A 23,554-nucleotide genomic window follows, 5' to 3' on the forward strand; every position below is an offset into this window, starting at 1 on the left:
GAAATGACAAGATTGTAATATCTCATTAAAAATATTGTTGAAGCTTAAAATCATTAAGGTGTTACTCTGAAATCTAGTAAAATTACAACTGTCAAACACTACTTGGAAGGGTATCTTCTTGACTTGCTTTAAGATATATTTACCTCACCAGTGTCCTTATCTTCACAAAGAGATACTTCTAATACCCGGTCTACTTCAACATAGTCAGGATTAAAAGGTTCTTCTTCCATCTGCAATGCAAGATTAATAAAATTAGTAGAGAGGCAAAAAAAGCTGGTATATGCTAAGACTTGGTCTCATCGTACACAAAATTAACTTGGCAGTTGGAAACTATTGAGGCTTTTGCACACACCTTAAAATCCACCCCCCCTCCCTTTTTTTGTTTTTTTTGCAACTGGCACTGAAGAGGGCTCCGACATTAGAAGAGCAAATGCAGTCATTTAGGGATGAAGTGCTGTTTTGGGAAAGCCATATAGGAGAGAAACTAGCCATAATAACATAATCTTTCCCTTCTTACCACTTTTAAATTGTTACCCAAACGATCCCAATTTTAAACCATGCAAGTCAGGTTAGTTCAGTGACTCCAGAAGACTTGCTCTTAAAATTATGTTAAACAAACAACTCCCTGCTGCAACCAAAAACCCAAGCTCGATGGCTAATTTTTACTTCTCAGCATTCAGCTCTCCTATTTAAAAGCAAACTACTAAACACAATTTTACAAGGGAAAAAAGATTATTTAATTGCATATTTCATACTCACATCTGCAAAAAAGTGAGCTCTCTGTGCTTGCCTTAGTTTGAATCGTTTTATTTTCTGCTGGATTCTTTTATCCTTTAAAAGCTGTTGCTCTGTGGCCCACTCACAGTGGAGATAAGAGCTAAAATTACAGAGATTAACATATTAGTGGAAACAAAAGCTTACTATCTATTTTTAAAATAGAGTTAAAATAATGTATTTTAACAACCAGTATTTCACTCTAAAAAAGAACATTTTGTCATTTAAGACAAAATGCACTGTAAAGATCAAAGATTTATTCCTCCAAATAATCACCTTACATCATCTAGTTAAGGCAGCATTTTTGGGCTAGGATCCATAGAACTCTATGGATTCACAACTTACTTTCATCTGTCCTAAGAAGAGAAACAAGCGTATTTAAAGTGAGCTTAAATAAATTAAGTGTAAAATCTGACATCTATCAGAAAGTACCCAGAGATATAAAATACTTGCATATTGGATCTAACTTTTTAATATATTTCATGTACCTTCACAGGTACTGCTGAACTATAGAGCTGAGCCCATTAAAAGATGAGCAAGGAGCATTAGAGCCCACGGCAAAAAGGAACACGCCATCAGATTGGGTTGGGAAAGAAGCCCAAAGTAGTAAGGGTCAAAGGAAGGAGGAAGCATGAGCACCGGTACCTACACCATCTAACTGCATCCCAAGTGAGCCTTGCAGAAGTTAGACTGGTTTGACAGAAGTACATATATTTCCTCCTCACACCCCCTTTTTAATATATTTTCATCGCTTTTCAAGCTTTCTAAAGATATGCTAGAAACAAAGAAGAGCTACTGCTGGGTATTACTCACTCTTAGATGAAAAAACAAATTTTACCCTTTCAGAAAATAAGAGCTAAGTGGTCTCCAGAAACACGTGAATCCAGAGTCTCAAAAAAGTTACATTTATTAGCAAGAATCTAATGAAATTACTCATATATGTAAAACTAAAAATGTGGTTGCATTTTCAACATCAAAAACTGAGTAGTGACAGGAAGATAGGTATGAAATTCAAAATAGGAAGATATGGAAAAAGTTCTTTTTCTTCTTATTATTTGCTGCTTCTGATATAATTTCTATCACTAGAAGTTTTTTTCATTTTAAAACAGTACGACCAACTCCGACACCAACCTCTCCTAAATGTACGCTACTAAATCTAATCTAGGTTCACAAAATAGCTCTGACTTAAATTCATGAAATTAAAATTAGCCTCAGACATGTAGCCCCTGCTGAATTCAATAAATACATCTTCTCTAAAAATTCTGTTCTTCTGGCAATAATGGCTGTCAGCTTAGTGGTCAGTGCTGGTTTCACAATACTGATAATTTTAAAATTGTTACTTACACTATAATGCAGATTCTAACCAATTTTAAAATTAAATTTGTAAAGAAAAAAATCAAAACATGACAAATTCTGGTTTTAAGTAATCTGCAAACAATACGAAACTTTAGTACATGAACATGGTACTTATCATTTCAGCCAACACCTCCAGTGAAACAACGTTTTCATACTTACTAGTTCTTGTATTTTACAAAAAACTCTTCTGTTTCTACTGTCATCCCAGCAGATATCTAGGAAACGAAATTCAGGGGAAATGTAAAATGATAGACACAAATCCCTTTTTCAAATAACCAACTTCATCCCATGACAATCACTTACTTCTTTCTTTATTACCCTGGAGGATAAGATTTTGTCTACAATTGCTGCATCTTCTTCGCTTGGATTTTCCTATAAAAGCAAGAAAACAATGACAAAAACTGAAGTAAACACCCTCTCTTCAAACTGATCAGGCTTAAAACCTTCAAACACAAGTGGCTTGTTAAAAGACAAACAGTAAAGGCAAATTTGACCTCTACCAGTAGCATTCTCTTTAACAGTCTGGGAGTAAAATTTAAAATCCAGATCTATATCCAGGGAGAAATAAATGCAGAAGTACACTAAGTCTGGCGCTTCCAAAGAGCATCAGATGCAATGCTCACCTGCCAAACACACTTAAAGAGTGCAAGCAATGGTGATTCTGATGCTTTCCAGACACAGACTTACTACGAATGCCCCGCTGAATTTATCTGATGCAGTGGACATACCCAAGATTTCGTTATACAGATACAGAGAAATAAGAACTCTGGCAGACAGGTTAAAAAAAAATTAATAAACCAAAACCAGCATGCGTCAAACTCAATTTAATAGATTTACTCTGAACATAGAAAACAAATATGCTGTGGAATCAGGCAGACAAGGTCATGCCTGGGAATTCCAGCAGGACTTTGGCGTGACATAGATATGGGATTACTTAGCTCTGCCAAGACTGAAGCTGTGATTCCAGAGATAAGAGCCAATCTTTAAAGGTTGCTCCCAATAGAAAGTCACTTTCCCTCTTGTCCGATTTGTTCCCAATCATACTACCTTTCTCCTTCCCTTAGATCTTTGGCACTCTTTCAAACGTCTCATGAACACTTTTTTCCCTGTTTCTTTCCTGCCACTTTATTTACCTAGAATGGGTCAACACTAAGTTTGAGTACAACAGCTGGCACAAGATAAACAGTGAAGTGTAAACCTGAAGGGGGGAAAAAAAGGGAGACATACCCTTTTTAAAAATCTTGGTAAGCTGAGATCCCCATAGGCTCAATTAATTTTATACTTCTGAAAGTCATGATAATATTAGCATACAGCTTTTTCATATGCCTATGGAGTGTAACACATTATTTGAGATATACCTATCCTTATCCTCATCCTTAAATTCAGTTAAGTCAATGAGTCTTTACAACAGAAAAGAAAAAATAGTAATAAGCCATTTTTTCCAGTTTTCAAGATCTTAGCAAGATGTCACATTAAATAAGCTATGGTGTAGTAATAATAATGTATTCCTTCCAAGTTATGAGCTTTATTCACTGAACTACTTGAGACAAATGGAAAAGTTCCCACTACAGACCAAGCCAGTTTTCCCTTACCACAAATAATTGTAAAGGCTGTTCAGCAAGTAAAGGGGCAGAATTCTTCTTGATTTTCACAGAAACTTTAGCTTCTTCTTCTGATTGTTTTCCTTCTCCTTCTTCAGCATATTTTTTCCTTTTAACTTGACGATTTGATCTTCTCTTCTGCATGCAGAAAAATAAAAAGAGAGGTTTTACCAAAAACTTCCTCTAACATGAATTGCAAGTTTTGGTACACTCTAAGCAATGCTTTAGCTGTATCTAAAACCAAAGGACAACATCTGATAGAAAGCATGATGCATGTGAATCAGAGGGACAGAAGTAGCCATATACTATTTTTGATCAAGTAAATTATTTTTTTTCTGTGTCATATAAACATTTGATACTTTTATTTTTAGAGTTCAAAAGCAAACATGGAACAATATTCTCAGGGCATAGGAACAAAGCTGATATAGAACAAATCTCCCATAAGCTTCAGTATTTCAACAGCAATTTCATAACGCAGTAAAACAGCAATGTGTAACTGTCCAATTCAAGAATCTGAGTGAAAGATACAAAATATGCTGAAGTATCTCTACTAAACAACAGTGCTATACAAAAAATTACGAAGATTTTCAATAGATCATATTGATCAGATGGCTGACGAAGTCTGATTTGATGACTAATAAAGTTTGTTGCTTTGTTAATGTATTTGTTTTCTCCTCCACCTTAATCAAGCTTGTTTAACAGCAGCTTTTGGATCACTTTGCAGTTTCTCTCTCTGATCTTCCACTCTTGTTTCTGCAAGAACCTGAGGACAAGTTCCAGTTCGAGAAATAATGTTCAGTCTAAGAAAACAATTCCTTCTCACTCGCTGATTAAGTTTCAAACACTTAGATTATTAGGATACTGCATATCCTTTCCACCCCTCAGTACCAATATATGAGACACTGCATATTTAACCATAAGATTAATTTGTAAATCCATCGGATAAATAATGATAGCAGAATCAAACTCGTCAGCTAACATTTGAAAACACTGCAATCGGCTTTAGAGAACTGATCATCACAAAAATAAAATCAGCAAAGTAAAACTGTCTCTATAAAATAAATTGATTATATTGAGCTACACAGCAAAGCATATTTTTGTGTAGGAAAAGCCATTGCTGGTTGCAATACACTTTAGTTATCAGTGGGGAGAAGAACAAGCTGTGAATAGAACAAAACCCAAAATCCTGTGGTCATACTGGCTTCTGCAGAGCAGATATTAAGTAACAGTAATATTACAGCACAGGAACTTTCTTCCTGACTGTTAAATTCAGCCCTCAGTCTGGCTGGTATCTCGTAAAAGACCTAGCTATACTTTAACAACTACATTTTAAGTGGTTTAGTAAGGTAGAGTAGTAACACTACACACACAGTAAAAATCAAAGAACGGGCACGACCATTCTTCTGGAGAAGCTGGGACAGTGCATATAAGAAACTACTCAATCAGCTTTCCACAATAATCTAGCCAGATTAGCTATTCTTCAATAAAAAGTGAGTGTGTGCGGGGTGGGGTGTTAGCACAGAAAGAAATTTCAGATTAAAACATACACATTTATGTGACATAAAATGCCACATTATGGTTATATCAACAATAGTTTGCTAACAGAAGTAGATTTAAAAAAAAAAAATGCCAGCTAATAGGAGCAATGTAAAATGATGTATGAATTTGGAAAAGACGGATTAAGGACCAGGTTCAACTTTTACTCATTAAGTATTTGTTGAATTTTTCTAAACCTAATGGGGCATTAACTGGCATTTTCAATCCTTCTCACTATGTCTTTTCTTAAAGTATAAAGTGATCAACAAAACATCAACAGATGTAGATATTAATATATAACCTGAGTTCTTTGAAAAAAAACCTGGTTTTCCCTGACCTGAGAAGCATGGTCATAAGCAAACACTCTAAGGCACAAAATAAAGTTGTACCACACATTTTTCCAAGAAATAAATCAACATATTTAAAGAAGACACTTACTATGAAACTAAGCATACAAAATGAATTAGGGAAAAAAAAAACAGACCTAAAATTGAGCTTAGAAAGACAGCTATTTGCAACAGGAAAAGAAAATCATGAAAATGTTAGAAAACTAAAGAGAGAATAAATTAATGAAGTAAAGCAACTTCGTTTCTCCTGATACACTTCTCCAAAACTCCTTTGAAAATAGATGGGGCAGTGCTGTGACATTACACAGTATAATTTTTTTCTATCCCATGCCACCGCTTATTATCTCTACTCTCTGTTCCCTTCATGTCAGGATCATGAGATTTGATGATACTCCCTGTCTATCCACACTAGAATTGAAGATGACCCTTGTTGTGCTAAAAATCAAATACCCAAAAAACCAAAAGCAATGAGAAGAAAGAAATTATCTTCAGTCTTTTGTATTATATTTGTTGGCCTACAAATTTATACCTACCTGATTACAGAACACTATTGATAAGTTACAGTACTTCAGAACCACCAAACCTGCTTTCACCTCCTTCAGTGTACTAAATGGACTTTCTATACCAAGACAAATTCCCTGAGAAATAAGTAATTTCATGTTCCCTTCCAGGTAACCTTTACCTAAGACAGGCTACCACTTAAATTAATAAAAAGTCATTCTGGGAAATGGCTTCTGCTTCTTTTCCCCCCCCCAGCATTATTATCCATGAAATACTAAAGGTCAACTCAGCATCTCATAATTGTTTTCTGACATTGTCATCAAATAATGCAATTAATTTTTACTGAACACCTTGTTTTGAATATTGATTTCATCTCTGTGGATGAAATTGCCACAGGATAAAAACCTGTGCATTTCCAGCATATAACCTTACTTTTAATGGAGTGTGCCCTAAAGCAAGAAAGTGATAATTCTGCTACTAACATAACACATAAAGAGGATATAGTCTCTTACAAACAGTTCATACTTCTTTGTGCATAAGTTTCGTAAATAATTAGCTACACTACTGTTATACCAGGGCAATCTACGAAAAAAATGCACGAAGAAAGTTACTAGGGAGATACTCCTCAAGGGAATGACTCCACCACTTCAATTCTTGATCTTGCATTTCCTTCACAAGTATTCCACAAGCAACTAGAGCCTATCAGCATATTGATCATTGCTCCCTTCAGATCCCACACTGCAAAAACCCAATTTTTTCCATTTCTATAGAAGCAGAGCTCAGAAAAAAACAATAGTTTGAAACAAGCCTTTTAAATGTTCTCAAAAGAGCCAGTTTCACTGAAAAATGTCCCTCCTATTAGGCAGTCTCTGCATTTTCCCCACGAAGTCAGCTAAAGTAAGGATCAGGTCTAACTGCCAGCTCAACAGACGAGTACTTACAGTCTCAAATCTACAGACTTCTGTACTGAAATAGAAGAGGTACAAGCAGGGCACTGATGTCCCATTACAGAAAGGGGACTCTAACCTGTAGGATTTTCCGATTTTCAACTGGGAAAAGTAGCTGATAATGTAAGGTTCTACCTATGAGAGACAGCAGTGAGAGAGTAACTGTCACGATGTCAAAAGGAGTGTAACTTTTTAGAGGGGGTAAAAAAAAAAAAACCTGCAGAAATAACAACACATACAAATTTAAAAGGGAAAAATTCCGACTACTTACCTGTGAGTCTTCATCTTTCAATGGCCGCTGTGGAGTCTGCTTAGCATCAGACAATTCATCTGAAGATTCATTTTTCCTTTTCTGCTTCTTACCCAGTGTGATGATTAGCTTTCTGTTAGGAAAAAACCCCAACATCTAAGTGAATGCCATATACTAGTCTACTTAACTTTAAGATTAAAAATAACACCACATCCACCAGCAATTCCTGTATTCTTCCCAATATAAAACTCAGGAGGCACCACTGTCTGAAAAATAAGTCTGAAAACAAAAAGCTACAACTTTATAGTAGACAGAGTTGCTCTACAGGCAAGCAATTACCTTACTATTGCAAGCTCCTCTGGACCCTACATAATTTAAATCTATAAGTAAGTACGACAGATGCAAAATCCAACATGTAAACTAATTCACAAAGGTAAACTATATAAAGTTAGCATAAATACCATCTGCAGATGACAACAGTAAATGATTTATTATAAACAATTTATCAATGCAAAACATATCTTCTCTTATTTTTACCTCAAAAAATTAGCTTTGGAAAACAATCTAAAGTAATTCAAAGCTGTCCAACATGCAAAACTTGCATGTTTAAATAAGTCATTCAATGGCAAAAATGAGGGACTTGCATGAATCCTTTTTGCCCTTTAAAAAAAAAGTAAAATAGAGAAGCTGTATTCAAAACCCAGTAGTTCTATCTGTAAGAAATCTTAAAACCTCTCAGAGTATATTAAGAACCAACATTGTGCTGAATAAATCAGTTAAATTCTAATGAAAAAGTACCAATTATTTCTTCGTTCAGATTTAAAGGTTACACTGTAGATCATGACACCAATTAATCTGATTTGTTTTTAACTAAAGGTGTCAAAATATTTATTTTTTTTTATTTGAAATGTGCCAAATACTCCTCTTTAAATATGTTTTCAGTGGCATAATTGCAGAATGATGACAAACTATCCAATAAAATTACAGCTAAAAAGCTGTCCTAAAATATATGTTTTATATAGTTTCTAATCGTCATATCTGTGTAACAGAAAATGAGGTAACTGTTTCAGCATACAAGCCTCTTCTGCCATTTTACAGAACAAATGAAACAAGACTTGAGTCTTTATACAGCCAATACAAGTTATTTTACACCAAAGAGGCATCAAATATATTGGCCACCTGAAAAACCACTGATGAGAAGGTAGTGGTTGAAACACGTCTATCTCATTTGCTTCTCTTTGCAAGTGTCCAAATAAGAGAACTATCACACATTTACTATGTCCAAACTAACAGTCCACACAGAAAATGAAAATCTTAAATAACCAAAACACTACAGATAATTTAAGCAACATGGCTTACAAAAGATCATCAGCATATTTTAAGAAGCAATGAGCATTTTCATAGGTTTTTAATATTTAACCCCTAGATATGTTCAGTGGAAAGGTTAAAAAAAAAATAAACATTTTCCACCCCCATATTTTTTACATCTAGTATGAAGTGAATGGCACTGGCAAATGCATGTTCAAATTAAGCTGCAGTAAGTGTAATCACAGACCTGCTTGTTCACAGAGCTGGTTGTTCAAAAGTAAATTCCGGTCCTCGAGTCCTTGCTTTTCATTAGGTGTTCTCAGTTCAATTATTACTTAGAAAACATGTTTCATAATTGCAGGAAATAATCTCAACAATGGACACACTGGTTTTCCTACTGTCTTCAAGAGTACTTTGGGTGGGTTCCCCCCCCCCCCTTCTCAATCTCTGATTAGGATTCTTTTTTTTTTTTTAAACAACTGTTGGATTCTCAGGTATTTGTCCAGCATGACTCTTTCTGGTGATGGACTTGGATAAACCACTTTTTCCATTTTTATCTCACTTTGTTTCATAGAATTTAAGTGTTACATTAGCATTTGTCAGCTAGTATGTCAAATTAGCTAATATATTCCCAAGTGATGCAGACAAGGCACACTGTGATTGAACTTCTGAGCTTGTTGTTAAATGGAATTGTGGCTGCTAAAATTTAACATGGATTTAAAGGGAAACCTGAAAAACATATCAGTGAGAATTTCTTGGAAGACCAGTAAATTCATGAAACGACACCTATCCCACAAAGTTCCTGCTTTGCATCTTTGGAGTTTGGGAAAATACTAAGTAGTATCATATATGTTTTCCCTGCTCTTAAATTCTTCCCATTGCATCTGCTTCTGGCCGTTGCTGGAGGGAGGATACTAGGATAGATGAAATTCTGGTCTCAACTGGGTATGCACTCTTGTAAACTTGGCCCATATGTCAAGTGCAACAAGTTGTGCTGATCTGTACCTGTCCCTTGTTGATCTTTTCATTGAAATAACTGGACATAGACCATATTCAATACAGTGAACTCACATGATATAATTTGTAAATTATTATTTTTTGACCAGTAAGATCCCAAGTCTTCTCTTTGATTGGGAGCAAAGGCGTTAAAGGCCTGGTGCATGTATGTCATGCAGAGATGACTGTGAATGTGATACACATTTTGATTTTTAAATGAACAAGACTATAACAACAAAGAAAAACAATAACTAAATGTTCTTTCATCAAGTAAGTGGTGAGATAAGTAAAGTAAGTAAAGCTGGAAGGGGTCTCTGGAGGACATCTGGTCCTACTCAAAGACAACTTCAGAGTTCTTTTATGTTGCTCAGTCCAGTCAAGTTCTGCGTATCTCCAAGGCTGACACCTCCCTGGGCAATGTATTCCAATTTTTGATCCTCTTCTGTGAAATGGTAGATTAAAATGCTTCATAAATGCATGTTGCTATGTTAAGCATTTGTATCTGTGCAACCATAGTTCATCCTCATTTCACACACACCTGTCTAATATTTTAGGCTCAGGTTCCTTTTGGATTCAAGAAGCACAATATTAAGAAAGGCACTAATTATTTGACCATGGGTTGTAGTGGTATCCATTGAATAGCAGTGGATTTTAAAGACCTTCTGGTTTAGAACATGGGCTTATTTTGTGATTAGACTGTTCTAGCTACATCTTTCCTTGCACATTTTTTCCTCTCTTTTGTAGCTGTAGTCGCCCCTTGTGTTCACCTCTTGCTCTGTCCCTGCAGTCTTACACATAATATTTCATTTCTCTGTCAGCTTGTGTGTCTTATCTTGAGCTTGTATTCCCTACCCCCAGTACTTCTCTTCACAAGGATCTCCCTGAAATTTTCTTACGACCTTCTCTACATGTTGCAGATCAGTATGTTTCTTCCTCTATATGGATATGGTGCCAAAGAGAGGAATAAATGTACAGTTTCACTTCCTAATGATCCAATGCCCAGAACCATAATGTTCCTTGCTATCAGAAGTTGCTGAATGACAGTATGGTGCTAAAAGTCACGCATTTCTATTAGTAAAAATCCAATCTGCTTATATTTTTGCCAAAAAACTTCTAAAAAATCTGCCAAGTGAAAACAATGATTTTCAGAAGCCTGTAAACTGGATCAATTCTGTGAAAATTTTTCACTGAGGGAGCAAGTTCTCTTGCCAGCTTATAAATTTCTGCATGAAAGCATAAAGATCCTTGGCTAAAATCCCTTTTTGCACCCCGAAACAAACTGTTCTGAACAGAAACTATCTATTCTGTTTCTATGAAAAGGAAACAGCACACTGTAGACACAGAATAAATAATATCACTAGACTCCATTCCAATTTCACTTTCTCTTGCCTTTTTAAATTTAAAATGTATATTATTACATAACATCTAGAAATACTTTAACAATTAGTGTAGATTTCGTCAACATGTATTTCCTTCTTCTGCAACTACAAACTGAAGTAAAGATGTTAAGAAACTTGTATCAATGGAAAAGTTTTAAAAGAAGCCACCTAAAGAGCCATTATTACTTCTGATCCTTAGCACAAGACTCCTAGCCTGGTTTAGATCCACTAAACTGAAAGAAAGTATCAGCAAGACCACCAGGAACCACTATTTGAGGAGCCTTGCAACTTCTTTCTTCTAAATTAAGAACCAGTAAGAATCTGCTCCATTCCCCTTCTCTTTGACAGCAGAGAATGTGATGGAAGAGTTGTCAGTACTTTGAACAGCTTTAAAATTACAAAGAAGTGTTTTCAAAGCCTTCTAAATAGTGAACACGAGGAAGTAATAAAGAGGAAAGGAAAGAAAAACAGCAAATATATACTAGGCGTGTAAGTATTGCTGGCCTTCAATGCATGCCTTTAATACATCATTTTACTTCAATTTTCCCAAAACAGAGAAACACCAAGTAACTAATTATTAGTGTCCAAAGCCACCTCCCAAATATCTTAATTTGTAGTCAACGCACTTTGTTGTATTACTAGCAATAAAATTCCTGTGTTATCAACAGTATTAGTATTTCTTCATCACTAAAAACTTCGCTTAAAAATCTTATCTAACAGCAAAATACAGGTATTCCGTTGATAAGATAGCGTATCCTCTTGGAATGAGAGTTAAATTGGTGGTATAAAAACACTTTCTCTTACCCTTTTAGCATATGTTTAATAAATAATACCAACACACTAATATTAGCCACTGTCTCCTTCTCCAGTTGTATTTCAAATTAATAACTTTTGGATTATGCACAGAGAAAAACTTCACCAAGGAGTCACAGCTCAGTGCATGCAAAGACATCCCAGAAAGATGATCAAATTTGGACTTTGTGTGCCATTTCTAATCATGACAGAAGTTAATGATCTAACAGATCTTACAGAACAATAAGATTGAGATCTCTTCCCTTTGAGCATGGATCTATTAGCCAACATTTGCCTGACCTACACAAAACACAAAAAGACAACTCACAGTGTCTGACTTCTAAGAAATTCACTTCAAGTTCTATGCATTTAAACTTAAATGACACAGGATCAGAGTGACAGGCGAGTCACCTCCTTTCCAGCCCCCTCCCCATGTCCCCTGTTGCTAACTGAGTTTACAAAGGTTTCAATCACTCTTAATAGTATCATACCTACAAGTGATCATACAAAGATTTTCTGTCAGGGTCTTGGGTCCTAAAAATGCTCTGCCTTGTAAACAGTACATGTGAGACCTACTTCAAGGCAACAAGGACATTTACTCATTTGAGTTGTGAACAGGATCACATAGGACTTGCTGGATTCATTACTACATAATTTAAGGGTTAATAAAAAAAAAAAGAAATCCACTGTTGTTCTTTTAGCACATGAAACAATACAGCCATTTTGGTAACAGGAAACAGTTTTGAACTTAAGGACTACCACCCTGAATTGAACTTCTGTAAATCAAATTCTTAGGATTTGGGGGATTTATGTTTTTTATTTGAACTATGCAGTAATAAAAAAAATTTCCTAAACGTAGTCTACTGATCTCGTCCTTTACATCACCAATGCAGAGCTGCTGCTTTTCATCAGGGCCATGATATTTAATTTTATGTTTGAGTAGGTGGGAATACATTGAGAGCTATAAAACTTAAATGCCAATCTATTTTTTTGAACAACAAAATGTTCACAAATTGGTAATTCTTCTATCCTTCATATATCAAGCGGTAAGTAGACTCTATAGTTTAAATATACATCACCTTAAATGGAAGAACTAGAATTATAATCAGTTAGAAAAAGCTTATAAATGGAAATAAGTTCTATGCAAAAATATTAAGGGTTTAAATAGATTCCTGAACATCAACACACCTTGGTAAATAGCCAGATTATGAAAAGCGGTTCTGCAGTCCCCAGAAAAATTTTAAAGCAAGTTAATTTTAAAGAATGAACTTTATCAGTAATCAACACATAAAGCAAACTCGTTTCTTAATTTGGTAACACTAAATACATTACACATGCATTCTTCTAATAATTTCTGTCATATGCTTACAATGTTCTTGGTACTAAAAGAATTTAGTCACTTAACACAGAAACTTTACTAATTACTGAATCCTGTTATAAACGATTTGACTGAAATTAACAGGCATTATTTCTATCATTCCAATAGGTTAGACAATTAAAAACCTTAATCCCCACCTTTAGAAAGAAACTATAGCCTGCCTAGAAAGTAACTGCTAGTGATTTATAACTAGCAATGATAAATTTAAAGAATCATGCTATGAATTTTTTCTGTACATGTAGCTCTCATAGGAATCACTAAGGAAAATGTAAACAGTTAACATGAAGCCCTCAAAGACATACCAATTATGCTTAATTAGCAAGAAAAAAAAGACTGTTTAAAAATCATCCTGTTCCCTAAATTGCCTCAATTAAGACACAGTAGTTAAAATCCTAGATGAGGGCTACTCAATTTCAGTAAAAGCTATATTGTATTACATTCAAAAACACACCTTTTTTTTTTTTTACTGATGGCTACCAGGCAATTTTATCAAGATCTGTTCAGCAACTGGCGTTCCAGGCCTGCCAAATCAGCAAGGCAAAGTATCTTATTTTCACAGCTGTGACAACTGTGTACCTCCACAAATCCTCCTTGAGAACAAAACACTATGTATTTGTTAGTAGTTTCTGCTCTTTCAGCTCTATACTAGCCTGCAAATCAAACAGGAGTCACCTGAAACACAAGTCTTGACTTCAGATCTTCTCAAACACACATAACTCCACACCACCTCCCGCACCAGTCTGGCTCTCAGAATCTGAACTACATCAGCATATTTAACGGTTACTGCAAGTTAACTATGTTTGCTATAGAAAACACTGAAAAGACAGACATTCATCTGGGATGGACATATCATAGCGGAACCCCTAAAAAGGAAAGCCAGATGCACTCAAACAAATACTCCAGTACCGTTAAAAAAGTATACTTAGCTTATTCTTTTTTTACTGCAGACCTTTACTGGTTGTAAGGTTTCACCCATGATTTTATTGCTTGAAGGAGAATACAGTTGATAACAGTTTGTAACAGTTGGAAATTGTTTATTTATCTTTTTAATCATGAGGGGACTTTTTACTGTCTTCAGGTTTTCTTGCCTGCTTAAATGGTAAGCAATGTCATACATACAACTGCTATGGTTTTTTAATAGCAGTTACTCCTTACTGAGTAAAAAAGAAAAAAATAGTAATTTTTCTCCTACAATTCTAAACAGATCTCAAAAATCCTTATTTCCAAGAGAAAACCAGAAGTTTTCATAGAATTGAGGTCCTCCCTTCCCCTTCTTAACCAATAAAGTGCTTGTCTTCTAAAGGTATTATTTCAACATGGTAAAATTTTCTCCCAAGATTCAGTCAGAGTTTGTTTTATTTTAAGATAAATAAGAAAACCAGTGTAGCAACCCACACATTTAAAACCCCAATGCTATTTCGACATAACAAGAATTTCCAGGATGTGCTTAGATTTATTAAGAAATATTTTCCTAAGAATGTAAGATACAAAGAAACCTTTAGAAGAGTTGTTTAGCCTTCTACCCTTATTAGTTATTTGATTTAATTTTGTTCTTCTCTAAATAAAGCAAATTTCATTAATCACATATTTTTTTAAATCACCTTTGAAAATACTAGTATAGCCACCATTCTATGGTAAATATTCTTCTTATATATCACCAATAGTTACATTTGCATAGAAAACAGAGCCTGGTAAGAGTATTCTTTTTAAAAAAATAACAAGGCCTTCTTGCAATTACTGCTTTTCAAAACCACTATAGTATATGCTTTGTTAAACAGTTAAAATTTTATGTATTTACATAATATAAAATAGTGCTAACACAATACATGAAGCTGTTTGGATACAAAAATCAAGTATGTGGATGCCTCAAAGCATCTGACATACTGCTCTCCATCAAAATACACAGAAATTCTGTAAGATCTGTAATTTGTGGCTCTAGAAGACTCTCTTCACTGCTCTTCAACAGGATCTGACTGCTAAATCTTTAGGCATGTGTCCCACAGAGTTAAAGCAATACCTGGCAGCATGATTAAGTTCGAGTGCTACTGCGGCATTAGTTGATTAGAGTGGTAAATAACAGGGAAGCAAACCTTCACAGCTCAATGCAAAATAATGAGAAGTTGAACATACTTAATTAAATGGGAGTCTCTCTACCAGCTTCAGCGTACTTTGGATGAAGCACAAATATCATGGTTAAAAACATAGTTTGATAAATGTCTATTTCTCAATTGATACTGTCTCATGAAATCTTGAAAACTGATCCTAACTGACGTGCCCAGCTAAGCGTTTCACGAAGACAGAAAACTGAATGCAGAAGTATAAATCAAAGGTAACAGTTTATTCCACTTTCTGATTAAAACCAGTAAAATATGGGAACTATGCAGTATACCGTAAGGATGGTATTTTGGCAGGTTTTGTTAATTATCCAAAAGAATGAATAAAAAGCACACTAAGGGCAATTCACATAAAGCTTTAGGAAACTGACACTAGCTAAACAACACTGTGTAAGTTTTCTGATTAGACAGACATACAAAATGCCTGTTACAGAACATCAGTAAATTCAGAAACATGAAAGTGAAATCAACTTTGGAAGTGGAAATCCCACTTTAAGCAAAATGGAGAGAAAAGAAAAGGAAGCACTATACAGTGCGCTAAGCAGTATTATGAGCAGCATGCATATGCCAATCCATAACCAGAAGAGAAAGAAATTAAGAGCATGACAGTTCAGGTTAAGAATCAAGTTTAGTTTAAAGCAGTAACCTTTACGCTACAGGATAACTTCTCAAGGAAGTTGTTTACTTCAAACATGTAAGAAAAGCACTGATCTCTAGAAAAAAAAAGAAGAAAATGCAGAGAAATAGGCTGATTAAATGAACATTCATTTCTGCTCCATATACACGAGAATATACATATGTATATGAGACATTTAGATTTGGAGGGATATGCCAGTTAATATTTCTGTTACCGCAAAAAGAGCATGGATTTAAAAAAATAAAAATCATCGACTGCAGCTAAGATTTCCATTTCAAGTCCTGCCTGACATACTTAACACTGGAAATTACACACTTGCCTTTAAAAGTATACAGGAGAAGTAGGTTAGCTCTAGAGTCAGAAGACATGCCACCTACTGAATCCCTTGGAGCGTTCTAACACACAATGTCTTTTGAAAGCTGCTTACCCCAAGGTATCCACCCAACTTGACCCAGCTGAGTCTGCAAAATTTTTAAGAGGGCAGATTAAATTGATATGACTGAATACTACAAAGTGCTTAGAATAGAATTTTTCCAATATGCACTTTATTTTCGATACATGTGACGTCTACAAGAATATTCACTCACTAACAAGTTCATTAAGCTTCCAGTTTCTTCCTGTGCAGTTTCTCACGCACACTGTATCGAAGATACATGCTAAAATTGATAAAGACAGCATTTATAATATCAGATAAACTTAATTTGGAGTCGGAACTGATTACAACACTAGATGAAACATACTTTGGTCTTGTCTATACTTCAAAGTAAGTATAGAGTAGTTTAGGATATGAATTTAAAATAAGTCCTTTCAAAAGGACAGTCCTACAACAATTTTATCTAAAGAGAAAACACAGCATTCTTGTTCCTGAATGAAAGAGTCCACACATGGACTTAATCAGGAAGAATTCTGTGTAGGCAGTGGAGGAGAACATTTTATTTCCAGTAAGCAGTTTTCATTTTAATCAAGGATTTACAGTCTGAACAGAAGTAAGACGACATTTTAATCTACTTACCCAATTTTTGTTTTCTCTTTAATTTTGGACGAGGAACCTGTTTTCGGTTTTTTGCTCTCCTTGTCCTTTGGTTTGGATTTAACTTTTCTACCCTTCTTTTCCTCTTTTCCTTCAGCTGAAACGCTGGGGAAGTTTTCAGGACTCATTACTCGTGGAATGTTTCTCTCTCCTCTCTCTTTTGCTTTTGCAATCGCTTCAGATATTATGCGATTTGCCTTCTCTTGTTTACTTTCCGAGTCTGCTTTTTTCTTCTGCTTCTTTTCAGACATTGCCCTCACCTGGGTATTCTGCAACTTAGTATAGGATCCTGAACCATCAGTCTTCTTAGAGGAAGGAGGCTGTAGCGCGAGACAAAAAGTAAATAAAATCACTTTATTTTAAGAATATAAACATATCTTGAAAGAAAAAGTCCATGTTTTTGATCTGGATATGCATTTTTAAAAATGCGTGGCAGGGACTCACGCAGACACAAAAAAGAAGGAATTCCATTTATACCACAGAATGGCACAGGTTTCAGAATAACTACATCAATTGTGGGCTTTAAACAACCAATCCATATACTGAAAATCAGTAAAAAACATCTTTTGAAAATTCTCTTAGCCTCATTTCCACCTCTGTAGTTAGAGACACCGATCCTTAACCTTTCAAGCATTCCCATACGTTTGACACACAGCTCCAACATCTCCAATAAATGTTCTCATAAAATCTGAAAAAGCAAAGAACTCCTGAAGGTAACAGCATCAGTAGTTCACCTTTGGTAAGACACCAGGATCACAGATACCTTAAAGCAGACGAAAGATCTACAAGACTAACTCAGTGCTAAACAGAACAGATGCTTGGACAAAAATCAAGACTAAAAAACAGGCAAAAGATAAAAGCAAACCTACAATTACACAGCTTTATATTCATAAAAAGATCAGAAAGTAGTATTTCTTCTCCTTAGATCAAGAGACGGTCAGTGCCTTAGTTAGGAAGTGTAACTTGTTCGTATTTTCAGGTTTTTACTCACCATTTCATAGACACAGAGTTGTTTACACTAAGAATGCAATATTCAGATTATCAGCCTCTCTTGAAACAGGCTAGAAGACATGTTTTTGCTGTCCTCCCCTCCCCCCTTCCCCTTTGAGGAATGGAAAGAATTTCCTATTCAAACAGACAAAAAAAACCCCAGCAGATAACAGTTATGTTACGTTCTCACCCGTAAATGCGCCTCTGCCTAGAGCACGAAGAAAAGCCACCAGGAATTTCCAAACACATTTTCTGGCCAAATCCAGTGCACTTCACTGGATACATTTTCTATACGTGCCTCATCAAAGGCTTCGCAGAGCGCTGCAGCACCGGGAAGGAGGCCGGGCTCGGGATCACTCTCTAAAATGCCACCTTAAGGCCTACAGGCTATAACAAATAACCAAGACTCGAGAAAGCAGCAACAAGCTCAAGATGGCGATGCAGCACGGCTCCCGCCGCAGCAGCCAGTAATAAGGAAGGTTATTCAATCCCATTAGCCTTTTAGCCCAAAGAACCCCTCCTCCTCCCACTCATTCAGGCTTTCACTTACCCTTCCTCTTGGCCTCTTCACTGAAGACATTTTTGGCGTCAGACAAAGGCTTGCCCTCTGCTTTTTCAGCACCCCAGGCAGTGCTCAAGAGAAAAGCATTGAAAGAAGATTGCTAAATGGCCTATTTAGCGAGCTGCAGCCAAGATATGCACAACCCTCCACAAACACACATAGTGATTTATCAACATATTCCTCCCTTGGCGAGTGCGCGTCCACAGATCCTCCAGCTGAGGTAGGGCAGGGGCTGCCTGCCTCCCCTCCGGAGCCGAGCGGGGTTTCCACAACAGCTGTAAGCAGATAGCCAGATTCCAACAAAGCACAGAAAGAAATGAATGCACAAAGCATCAAAATGCATCAGCATGAATATTAGAGATGTCGTTAAAAACACCGACTCCTTCCGCGGAAGTAGGCCAGCAGATGGTGCTGCCCGTTATTATTCCATTAGACTCTGCAGTTTAACCCCCAACGGACTGCTCTTCCCTACATGTGCTACCGGCATTAACTCTTGCTCGCCCGCCGCTCCGCGCCGGGAGGGAAAACCGTGGGAACTAAGCCCTCCTCTGCCTGGCACTCCCTTTCACGGCGACCCCGCCGCTCCAGTTCTCTCACCGAAACGCGGCCGGGGGACAGAGACTAAAAATTGAGTCTGTGGCCTCAAGCGTATTTTGCCCTCCGACGTACATTTTTAATTTTTTTTTTTTTAACGTTGAATTCATTACTATAAGCTAGCAACGGTGATTGTGTAAGCACTTGCCTACGGACTTCCCTGCTTCCTACAGAAAAATGGAAGAACTCCTTAACTTCATTTTATCCCTCTGCTCTCTGCCCAGACCTAGGGACGCTTTGCGGTGAAAATCTCCTCAATTACGTGGGACACGGCTACATGGTAAACTCCTCTTCATTCCAAGGTTGTTTTCAAGTGGTATTTTAAAAGATCAGACAAGTTTTTGAAGACTTACTGTCAACATAGCCAATAAAACCAAAAAAGAAGAGATGATCGGGTTTTTTGAAAGGTTACTAAAAAACCAAGACGCTTTTGACAGCATAGCTCCATCCTAGCAATACCCTTTATTCTCAGAAGCCCATTAAAGAAGAATGAAGAAAGATCAGGATTTGATTTCTGTTTTGCTTAATACATATTTATACTTTTATTTTGTGACACATATGTGTTTTTCCATAGAAAATTTAAAATACTGCAAGGATTTTGAGATTGTTAAGATTAGGCCCTACACTTAATCAGAATTTCCCTTCTATTTAAGATTCATTTCAAAATGAAGTTCATTGTCCATTGAAAATTCTAGTGGTACCAATACATTAAATGGATTCTTTTCTTAACAATACCACTTAAATTCAAATATATTTCTGTAAATATGCAGCTTAATCACAAGGACAATCATTACATCTTAATTTTACTTTTGAGAACTCAAGCCAAGATGCTTCTACATTATAGTTATAATATCTGTAACAAATTCCAGTGATTTATCTTTTAGGGTTATTATTTCATAACTTAGTAAAAATGCTAAATAATGTACACTTTTGCATTTTGAGATCAGATAACCAAGAAAATATTCCTAATGTACTCTTGGTATAATTTCAGCTCAAAGCCAAATGCTACTGAAGCCAGGAGGGTCAAAGGATTTTTAAAAGAAATTGGTACCTTCTTGAACATTCCTGGGCCAGAAATGAGCAAACCAAAAATACCTAATAATTAAGTGGGCAATATAGAAAGGCTGGCTTTTTCGTAATGCTTTTGCAATAATCTTCCTAAATATTGTATTACTTCTAAAACAAAGTTTCTTATGCTACATTTCCTCAGAGCTCAAAGCTGCTTCCCCAGTTATTCCTCAACAACTTTTACTACTTTCTTACTGCAGAATTGTCAATATGCCGGACGAGGCGAGGGTATGTTTTAATACCTCAGGCTGACTCTCTGCTTCTTGCTCTGTACTATTGCTTCTGTTTATGTCTCCTACACTGCACAAACAGTAAACTATTTGTTAGAAAACTGAGGATTTTTTTTTTTAATTTTGCTATGACATTTCTAACCATATGGAAATGACATTCATGAAGGTGCAGGAAAGCACCAGCCAGCCATTCTAAGCTAAATAAAGCTGTAATGAAACCTTCATCAAGGAAGTCACCATTGTCACAAAAACCAAAACTGGAAAGCAGCACAAGTGTTTTGAGATTAGAAGAACCAGAAACATGCTTGCTTTACAGAGGACAAGATCTGTATGTACTTAGCAACTAAAGCAACAAAAATCATCTAATTCAGCAGAGGTCTTTTATTCTGATAATCATTTCATGCTTCCAAAAAAATGTGTGGCTATAAATAGTTAAACAGTTATAAATCATCATGCACACCGAAAACAATTTCAAAAGCTACACAGCATCTACAACAAATAGGACAAAGCATTTTGCCAAGCCAAAAACAGCCCTCCCCCTTACTTAGAGGGGACACAGATCAAACATCCTAAAGGAGCATATCCTTTTGCCAACGGCTTACAAACATATTCCATCTATCAGTATTAAGAAAGAATTTCTTCACAGACGAATGTATAGGAGAAGGTGGAAAGGAAGAGAGGCAGCCGTGTATTTAAAAACTGAAGCTTTTATTTGGAAAAATACATTTTTAATTTTCACTGTTGCAAAGATAATCATCCAAATATAACTGAACCTAAACCAATGCAATGTTGCCTTGCATCTGCACAGAGAGAGCTCCAGGGTATCTGCTGCTGCTAATAGCTTTGCTAAGCAGCAGCCGAGTGCAACGAACAAGCCTCCCGTCAGTCCCCCGCTGCTCTCCGCAATCCTGTGGGCAGCGGGGAAATTGGCAGGAATCACGTCAATGCCATGCTATTGCTGCTGCCTGCGAGAGCCATTAACAGCAGCAGGTACAGGCCGTACTGCTATTCACATGGAAGAGCTAGCCCTAAAAATACTAAGGGTGGAACAGATATAAGAAAACAGCTGTAGACTTCCCCACATATGCCCTGATTCACAGCAGCCACAGGAGCATCTTCTCTTCGGCAGTATTCAAAAGAATTTGACATGCTGTCTTGCAGGAGTAGAAGGTACACGACACATGTCTGAATGATATCTTAATTAAACTAATGTAAAAGCAATCGAGTTACCAGACAATATCGAGAGACAGAATCCTGACAGCAGTCTTCCCAATAGCTAGCAGTACTCTGCTGAGTAGGCTTTTCACAGAAAGGCTTTTCTCCAACATTTTGTTGTGGGTTGCATAGGACATGCATTTGAAGGCCTTCACTGGCATAACAGTAATTCCCACAGCAAGGACGAATCACTGTCCTCAACATTTACAGACACTGGGGTTTCCCCCTTGAGGGCCTAAACCCATTTTAATTTGCTCCACAACTGATAGTTTCTTCACATCCTCTGCATATCACCACAAAGTAAGCCACAAGAACAATGTAAGCTTAACATAGAAAAAAACTTCTGTCTCCTAGAAAATCCCCCAAATCCTGCCTTATCTGTTCCATAGGTAAAATGTTGCTTCTACTGTAAGAACACCTTTCTTACAGTAGGTACAGCCATTCGTGGTAGAGGAGTATTACTTTCAATTCTGTGCGTGCACAGAATCTTTAAGACTAAGTATTTTTCCCAAGTTGCATCCATTCTTGAAATACTCTAAGGACTGGTAATGCCTTTCCCTGGAATTTTAATGAGTCACACATTCCTGATTTAATTATATAAAGCACTTATTTTTAATAATGATTTTCACTTGCGGATCTACTCACCCAAACACTAGCTACCACTACGAACTAAATTATGACCCTAACAATAGAAAGCTACGGTTTACATTCGCAATGCCTTGAATGATTCTTTTACTTCTACTGGTAGTAGTACACACCTGCAGGAAGATGCACATACTAAGTACCGTGTGCCTCAAGAGCATACCAAGTTCTTGCTAGTCTATCAGGTCCTTAGGAAAATCAAGATGACCTTGACATCAACTGCACTGAAAGCAGCTAAAATTAGCCACCTGGAAACCTGACCTTCATGCATTACCACATCATCTTTGTTCATGTTTATTACTAAACAAGGAATCCCTTTGTGCATGTCAAGTCACCAAAATAGTAACAATATATCAACCATAATATAAATAAATGAATCACATAACTAATGATAATCAACAGTTTGGGTTTTTTGTCCAAATTAGCTTCTCATTTTTTCACATTGTAATCACATCAAAACTTGGAAACTGCAGGTGCTTTTAAGCTGCTACAGTGGAAAATCTTAAAGCAATATCCATTCATCATTTGAATTATAAAATTGTATTTAGGAATGCAACTTCGAAAAAAATGCATGAACTCAACTCAGTGACTTCTGAATTCCATTCTAGTACTTTGAACTTTTTTCCTCTAGAATAATCTGCGTAAACAACTCTTCCAGTGATTTTTTTAATGACGGTTTTATAATCAAAAAGTGTATCTATTTAAAAAATGTAAGAGCTTAAACCCTTGACAGAGTCCATCTGTAGAAGATTTCTTACAATATGAATGCGTGTTACCCCACATGCATGCAGAAAGCAGTCTCCTTTGCTGAATGGCAATCCCAGCAAAAAAAAAAGTGGTTTTCTTCAGATGATATACTGAAATAAGATAGCCATGGTTAATCGAGCTACTTCTGCACAACTGATGGGAAGATCACCTAAACATAAAACAGGGTTTCTTTTCTCCAGAAAAAAGAGGGGGGGGGGGTGGGGGGGTGTCCCTTCAGAGTTCCTTCTGAATTGCTTTTTATTTTCTTGTTCAACAGTTGCCCCACACCATCTGTTGGGATTGCTCTACAAAGCCAAGAGCTCTGGCAAATGAAGATCCATGGGATTCTATCATTTTTCCATTCTCTTTGGTGCATATATGGAACTATTAAGAGAGCCAATGAAGCATTCCAAATTGTGGTTCTTTCAATATGCTACTACTACTCTTCCTTACTTTTCTTGCTTATTATCATCACTAATGAATGTCTCAGCATTTATGGGATACAGAATCTCAAGACATACATATGTGAAACCTAACCCAAATTAAAATAGAAGTGTTAC

At 36.2% G+C, this 23,554-nt stretch overlaps 1 protein-coding gene across 5 annotated transcripts in view; it reads right to left on the bottom strand.

Moving 5' to 3' along the window:
• Positions 1-23,554, bottom strand: part of CHD9 (chromodomain helicase DNA binding protein 9) — an 81,268-nt gene that overhangs the window by 38,874 nt on the left and 18,840 nt on the right. For 3 of the 5 annotated variants that reach the window (XM_009814714.2, XM_059824976.1, XM_059824975.1), the window contains exons 2-8: positions 16,929-17,266; positions 7,334-7,445; positions 3,723-3,869; positions 2,434-2,502; positions 2,290-2,345; positions 760-877; positions 144-230 (exon numbers count right to left, since the gene is read on the bottom strand). In XM_009814714.2, the coding sequence (XP_009813016.2) occupies positions 144-230; positions 760-877; positions 2,290-2,345; positions 2,434-2,502; positions 3,723-3,869; positions 7,334-7,445; positions 16,929-17,266 (927 nt within the window). Of the gene's footprint in view, positions 1-143; positions 231-759; positions 878-2,289; positions 2,346-2,433; positions 2,503-3,722; positions 3,870-7,333; positions 7,446-16,928; positions 17,267-18,486; positions 18,517-23,554 lie in introns of those variants that run through there. The other 2 variants (XM_059824978.1, XM_059824977.1) reach the window with 1 other exon arrangement.

This window comes from Gavia stellata, chromosome 15, assembly GCF_030936135.1.
Source record: "Gavia stellata isolate bGavSte3 chromosome 15, bGavSte3.hap2, whole genome shotgun sequence".
NCBI classification, from domain to species: Eukaryota; Metazoa; Chordata; class Aves; order Gaviiformes; family Gaviidae; genus Gavia; species Gavia stellata.